This window comes from Miscanthus floridulus, chromosome 12 (assembly GCF_019320115.1).
Source record: "Miscanthus floridulus cultivar M001 chromosome 12, ASM1932011v1, whole genome shotgun sequence".
NCBI classification, from domain to species: Eukaryota; Viridiplantae; Streptophyta; class Magnoliopsida; order Poales; family Poaceae; genus Miscanthus; species Miscanthus floridulus.
In genome coordinates, this window is record NC_089591.1 from 65638768 (window position 1) to 65646161 (window position 7394).

Below are 7394 nucleotides of genomic sequence, written 5' to 3' on the forward strand. Positions count from 1 at the left end.
AACATGTATGCCTCTAAATAGACAGATACATAAAAATACAATTCATGTCAAATCAAATAATATTTATTTAGCATAATAAATATTAATATCATTTTATATAAATTTAGTTAAAACTTAAAAGTTATTTGACTTAGCACCGTTCTAGGATTGTTATTTTTTTGCGATAGGATTGTTTTTTTTAAGGAGTGAGAACTTTTACAATTTGAGTGCGGCAATGCATGTGACCGGAGTACGTATTCGTATGTATACCGGCTGCTGCTCAGCCTTTTCGTTTCGTCGTGTATTTACTGCTAGCTGATTTGACGTGAGAAAAAAATACTATTCCAGTTTATAATCGATCGCATACAAGCATGCGAACGGGCTGTGTCCAGCCATGGCTGTATGCATGCATAAGCCAATCCGGGGCTGCATGCATGCACATGCCAATATGCCAATGGGGCTGCATGCACTGCATGCATGCATGGACGCCGCTTAGGTTGTGGCGAGGCTGTACATGTACAGATGTACTACTGGGTAGCTGGCCGGGGTGGGTAGGCTGTGCCGCCTGCTGTGCGTGCCCAAACAAGGAAAAAGGAGGCGTGTAGGCGACCGCGGGCGAGTCCGGAGCTGCACCACAGTGACCAGTGTACTTCTTGTAGAGCTAGCGGGCTACTCCAGGCAGCAGTGGACACCACGGACACTGTTCATTTAGCTAATGGAACTACGAGAGAAAAATAATGTTCTTGCACTACCCTCAGGGCCGGCTCAGCAGCAGCAGCAGCCAAGCTAGGGCTACTGGGCTAGAGCTAGCAAAGCAAGCGGTGTGCTGGTGTGACACGGTTTGGCATTGACAAATCCGGCGCCCAGAGATTCTGCGGTCGTCTTCTTGCGGGTACACGCATCACGCGTCGCATAGACGTACGCATACGCCTGCACTGTCCCGTTACGACACGACTTCAGATCGCTAGCGTCATCTCCATCCCCGGCCTCTCTCGCCGTCGCCTCTACCGTGTACGTACGAGTTTCCGTTCCGTCCATGCGGCGCCCCCGATGCCCATGCATGTCGCTGTCGCCGGTCGGCCGGCGTGATGGGAGTCAAAGGCTGGTGTGGGCTGTGCGTCTGCGGTCGGGGCGTCGGGGCGTAGGGCTAGCCGATCGACTAGCAGTAGGGGCATTTCACAGAGGACTGCATGCAATTTGCGCAGCCCAAAAGGTCGCGAGCCCCGTATGGTTCGCCGGAGGCTGCCGCCTGCCGGTGCCGGACGGAGGATGGGGTTTTGTTTCTCAGGTGTTTTAAAATGGTGGATTGTGGTCTCGTGGATGGATGTGTTACAGTTCGCTGTGGCATGGCACGGCTTGGCTTGGCTTGCCTTGCCTTGGACCTCTGGGGGTGGCTGGACCAGTGCATCCTTTTTGTCCCCTTCCATTTGTTCACTTGTCACCGCACTGTTGCCTTTTGAATTCCACCACTCCCAGTCCTAGCACTGCTACCACTTCGATCTTCCTGTTTGGATAGCGGAGATTAGCTGTTTCAGTTTCAACGTACCGTGGACAATGCCGATAGACTCCGCTTCTCGCCAAGGTATTCTTTTGAAGGAACCGGAGCTAGGGAGAAGTCATAAATTACGGCTTCTGCTTCTACATAAAAACTACTTGGAGTCCTTTTACCTAAAAAGAAAAACAATTTCTCCTGAGATTTTTGGTATGGCTCCTCTACCGAAGCTAGAGTCAGAGTCAGAGTCATACCAAACAACATTCTAAAGTTTGTTTGGTTGGGTTTCCTCGATCGAGCTTCATACTATGCCGAAGTTAAAGGTCTTTGGGCTAGTTTGGTAATGTTTGGTTGGACTCCTTGATACTCTAGGTCCACGCTATAGTATCGGATGAGCCATAAATTTTGGCTTCTCACGACTCCATGTTCATTTTTACAAAGAGAGAGAAAAATGACTCATGTGAACACAGTAGCTAGTACAAAAGGAGCTGGAGCCCCAAGAAGTTGTGCCAAGCAAGAAATCATTTTGCTATGAGAGAGAAAAAACAACTCATGTGAATAGTGTTGCTACAGCTGCTTGTGTAGGAGCAGCCAGAGCCACAAGATCAATTGCGCCAAATAGGCCCTAATATGAGTATGTTTGCTCACATAGAACCAGTTGTTAGTTCACTGGTTGGTAAAATTAATTGCTAAGTGACTAAAGTTTAGTCCTGTGCTATTTGAATATGTGATAGTAGCTACTAATCCTCTTTAGCTTATCTTTGTTAGCTAGTGAACTACTTCCTCGTCCCTTTTTATCTATTGTTCTCATCTCTCGAGAAGTTAAACATACTCAACTTTGATCAAACATATACAAGAAAATATTAATATTTATGGTATATAATTAGTATCATTAGACAATCCGTCGAATATATTTTCATAATAAATTTGTTTGGAGATATAAATATTGTTAACACTTTTTACAAACTTAAGAAAGTTTGACAAGTATACTTCCCGTAGCGACAGATAAAAAGGGACGGATGTAGTATATTAGATGATATTTAAGAATCTTTCATGGATACCAACGCTAGAACTAAAAGACCAAAATGCGCCTCAAGGAGTAGAGATGGGTATGTATTGTGAAAAGAAAAAAGTGCGCTATAAAAAAAAATATGTATTAGGAAGTGAGAAAGTCAAGTATTTTAGAACAAAATTTAAATGTTATAAAGTCATCTGTTTTAGGATGACGGAGGCAGTGTTCATTAGTTCACATGTTTGACATTTACTATTTTAGATGGTCTAAAACTAAACTTTTGGTGACTGAACTTCACGTTCGTAGAAACTACCTTAAGGATTAAGGAAAATGGGTCTCAAAAGTCTCATCAAGAGAGAGAATAAGATTGTTGCCAGCATTGACCTGGAGCCATAATAACTGCTGCGAGATACTCCTCCGTCCCAAAATATACGTCGTTTTCATCTTCTGAGAAACAACTTTAAAAATATATATATATTAAAAATATTAATATTTATAGTACATAATTGATATCGTTGAAAAGATTTTTGAATCTAGTTTTTTAATAAATTTATTTAGAGATATAAATATTATACATATTTTTTATAAATCGAGTCAAACTTACTGCGTGGAAACCCAAAGCATTGGGACGGAGGGAGTACATACGGGTACTCCAGCAGGCTGCAGTCCATTGCCGGAACTGAAGGCCTGGGACGGAGGGAGTACATACGGGTACTCCAGCAGGCTGCAGTCCATTGCCGGAACTGAAGGCCTGCTGCCGTCTTTTCACTCGTAAAGACGCTTTGCTTTCTCAGGTTTACTATACAGGAGGCGGAATTTAAAACACAGCATACATATCCAGTTCTTTCTCCATGGCATGGCGGCATCCAGCATCTCTTAGCGCAGTGTCAAGGCAACTGACGGAAGGGCCGAGCGTCCAGACTCCAAACCTGCGCCCCCCTCCTCTGGGTTCTCGCCTCGCCTTTTGAGGGAGCGAGCGAGAGAGACTGAAAGAGACACGGTGTAGGGCGCTGCGAGGAGTAAGGGCGCCCGCAGCTTGGTCTTTCTCATTCGCAACAAATCTTGCATCTCACCATAAAAAAAAATCTTGCATCTTCAGCTGCTGTGTGTGTGTGTGTGTGAGAGAGAGAGAGAGAGCGTCACCAGCGACAGCCTGCTTGCCGGTGCAGCAGCTCTGGGCCTGCTTGCCGGTATAAGGGGAAGTCAGAGAGCGAGGGAGGGAGCTGAGGACTAGGAGCCGGGAAGAGGGAACAAAAGGGGAAGTTTGGTTCTTTCCTCTACCACCTACGTGCGGCGTCTCCTTGCTAGGGCCCGGTGCGAGCTCCATATCATCCAGGGAGGTGAGTACCCGTCGTCGTTGCTGGCGATCCAAGACATGGGCGGCGGCGGCAGCGGCAGTGGCAGGAATGGCGCTGTAGTGAGGCGGTACATCCGGTCCAAGGAGCCCAGGATGAGGTGGAGCGCCGACCTCCACCGCAGCTTCCTGCAGGCCATCGACTGCCTCGGCGGCCAACACAGTACGTTCTCCTTCCTCCGCTTCATCCCTTCATCGTACATATATTGCTGCCCTCCCATGCTGTAATCTTGCCCTCAGTTTTTTGTATGCTCATGTAGTGATATTGCCCTCAGTTGTGTTCTTTCTCTTGGAGAAAATATTGGTTGTGATGTGTGTGCTTGTGTGTCTTTCTGCTAGCTACTTTCAGTATCATTTTCAAATTTCAACAGCCTGGCTAATTGCCGTTTTGGTGGTGTAAACTGCAGAGGCTACGCCGAAGCTCATTGTCCAGTTCATGGGCGTCAAGGAGCTTACCATATCTCATGTCAAGAGCCATCTCCAGGTTAATTATTTCTCTTCTTCATCCATTCCTTCGCACCTGAAGGCAATGACTGTTTGTGTTTGTTTTCCCGTTGGAGCAACCGTCGTGCGCTGGTGCCCAAATAAACTCAAAGCTTCTGATTCCTCCGTTTGCTTTTCTGATGAACAGATGTACAGAGCTGCGAGGCTTGGCGCAGGAAGAAGAGGTGAGAGATGAAATGAACCCTCGTTTGCTCGCTTCTTCCACTACTGAATTCTTTCTTTCGTTCCTTTTTCCTTGGTCGTATTTTTAATTATTTTGTTTACATGTCAACGCCGTGCAGTGTACATAGCTGAATTATTTATTCAGTACCCAGGAACAAACAAATGTCCTACAACAGTAAACTGAACATTCCAAAATATTTTTATATATAATTTCTTTTTTTTAAAAAGATATCACATTGCCTTGTGGTTTGTGTCTCTCCTCTTAGCTCAGTTCTCCACATGCTCACTGCACTTGCCAACTGCTCCTAGCAACCCCAGATTCCCTTCTCAAGTTCTCATGTGTCATGAGTAGCTTACCTTGCAAGCCTCTTTGTTGGGAAAGCCAAGTATAACACTTTAGATAGATTTTGCTAATGGAAAGCCAAACACCTTTCTTTCATGGCACCATCGATCAGGCCCAGGGATGCAAGCCCAGCTGCTGCAAAGGAGGTACTCATGCACCGGTGATGAGCAAGGCCCCAAGGAGGAGTTCCTGTGCCCACCACCTCTGAAAAGGTTTGGCCTGCAAACACCTTTTCCCCTCTCCTATTTGAATGAAACGTGTTCAAGTTAAAAGAAAGACAAGCTTTTCAAGGCCCTAATCTTGACGCAAAACCAAAGCGCCTTTTCCCATAGTGTCTGTTCATTTGCTCTCTTTTTTTTCATGGGGGTCTTGGTCGTCTACTCTTTGGATGCATGAACAGCGCCCGGATGGGGTACGAGTGCACGCAGGGAAACCATGGAGTCAGTGATGCGAGGACTACTGCCGCTGCTGGGGGCCTGTACTGCATCGATGATTACATGCAAGCCATGGCCTCCATGGGCAGGAGAATAAAGGAGGAGGGACTCATCAGATGGCAGAGGAGGGATGCTGATGCTGCTGCCGACTGCTGCTGCGCCTTCCGACCTCCAAGCCATGGGATGTTTGGTGCAAGAATCTGATCCCTTTAAGGTACATCAGCTAAAAAAGTAAAAGCAATAGTAGAAAAAGAGATATTGCCAAAAGGTTTATTTATCAAAAGAAGATGAATCTTTCCTTGTCTTAACCCGCTTACTTTCACACCCACAACCCTTTTCTTCATTACATCCTTACTCCTATCTTGCAATGTTTTTTTTTCCAATAGTTATTTTGTGGCAGAATTTTTGCACAAAGTCATTATCTAAAAAAAAAGATTTTTTGCACGAAGTGTGTTTACCGGTAGGGCCCACTTCCTCACCATGAGTGTACAGCCAATCTAATAAGTAATCTGTACACATCTCAGATCAGGCACACTTGCACATCCCAGATCCTCCTGCAGGACTGCCGTATCTTTGGCGCATGTTTTGTAGAACATACACAACATTGATGTAGGATCGTCGGCACAGGTATCACCTCGGTATCTGGCTACGTGTAGACGCCAGTTGGCCCGTGAATACCTGTACAAGCATCGGCATACTAGCAAGAAGACTGGCAAAATCTGCTCTTGAAATCTGTCTGTTGTTTTTAAATAGAGATCATTCATAGCATTGGTTCAGGCATTTATACTTCTCACCTTCTGCAGCGGCATGTTGCAGTGGCTTCTGCAGTGTTCATTATAGCTTCGCTCTGACTGAAAATTTCTGAAAACTGCACGTCCTGCTTCCATACACTTGAGTAGCGGATCTACTGTACCACGTTGCCCCCGGATCCTGGCGATCCTTGTGGATAGACAGGATAGGATAGTGCATACAGGAAAAGAGTACATGTCAGCAGGTTTTACGGTTAATTGTACTTTATGCAATACTTTCAATCAGTGTATGTATCTAAGTGCAATTTTCATTGGATTTTAGCAGATACGCCGACCAGAAGCACGCCATCTTGGTTCTGCGCTGATTCAGCAGGATGCCTCCAACAAAGAGGACGGAAACGGATGCCCCCTCTTCAGTAGCTTCAGCATTGCAGCGAAGGACGAGCCATCCGAGGAGTGCTCACTCTCGCTGTCCCTTGGTCCGGATCCAAGATGCGCCCGTGCCATGGCAGCAGCCTCCTCGCCAAGCGGCGAGAGCAGCTGCATCCTCACGGCCTCGCCGGCGAGGAGGAGCTCCAGCGACTGCTCCGGGCACTCAGGCTGCTTTGTCAGCCCGGGTGTTAGCCTGGAACTTTCCCTGTCCATTTGTGGATCCTAGATCACTCCACTTCTGGATTCTGTACATCGATCGACCCGATCCGACCGGCTGCTTCGCGTTGGTGATCGCCGCGTTTGTTTTGGATGTTCCTGGCATCATGGCCGTGTTAGAAAGTTTAGTAGCTAATGCCAAGTTGGTAGTAGGACGATGACCTTAGAATCAAATCATAGCATGTTACTTCTAGCTAGGCCAGTATGATGTTACCTCTATTAGCTCTAGCTAGTATGTGTAAGTGGCAAAGTCACCAGGCAGGCTCCTTTCAGATTCAGACAAGTACCATTGTGGCATTGCCGTACTGTTGCTTTCAGCTTCAGGCTTGAGCACCAAAGAACAGGAAAAAGTGAGATTCTTTGCCCCCAACCATCTTTGCCGCCTCCTTTCGTTTGATCGTGTCAAAGATGACTGACTTTCTACGAGTCGGGATCAAGAACTTGGCCACACCAGGTTGTGGTTTTCTCTTTTCTGTGGATCATGTTTGAGCCGAAGTCCACAAACTGGAAAGAGATTCCAAATCCATAGTACAAGTCAGAAAAGGCAAATGTAGGAGTGGTAGAGTGCAACTGCTAATGTTGGCTCTGGTACGGCTGATAAGGCAACGGGGCCGTTGTTCCTGTGGAGTAGTATATGTACTCGCTACTGCTGACATCGACAGCTCCTGCAGCTGCAAAGAATATATCCTCAACTGAGGAGATTCTCTTTTCCCAAAA

At 46.4% G+C, this 7394-nt stretch overlaps 1 protein-coding gene across 1 annotated transcript; it reads left to right on the forward strand.

Annotated features, from left to right (window-relative positions):
* The first annotated feature begins 3293 nt into the window (after positions 1-3293).
* Positions 3294-6829, forward strand: LOC136498318 (myb family transcription factor MOF1-like). The gene is given in 7 exon segments (XM_066494256.1): positions 3294-4000; positions 4245-4321; positions 4469-4505; positions 4959-5058; positions 5247-5426; positions 5428-5494; positions 6355-6829. Coding segments are annotated over 7 exon segments (936 nt in total). The 5' UTR covers positions 3294-3858; the 3' UTR covers positions 6688-6829.
* Positions 6830-7394: the final 565 nt, after the last annotated feature.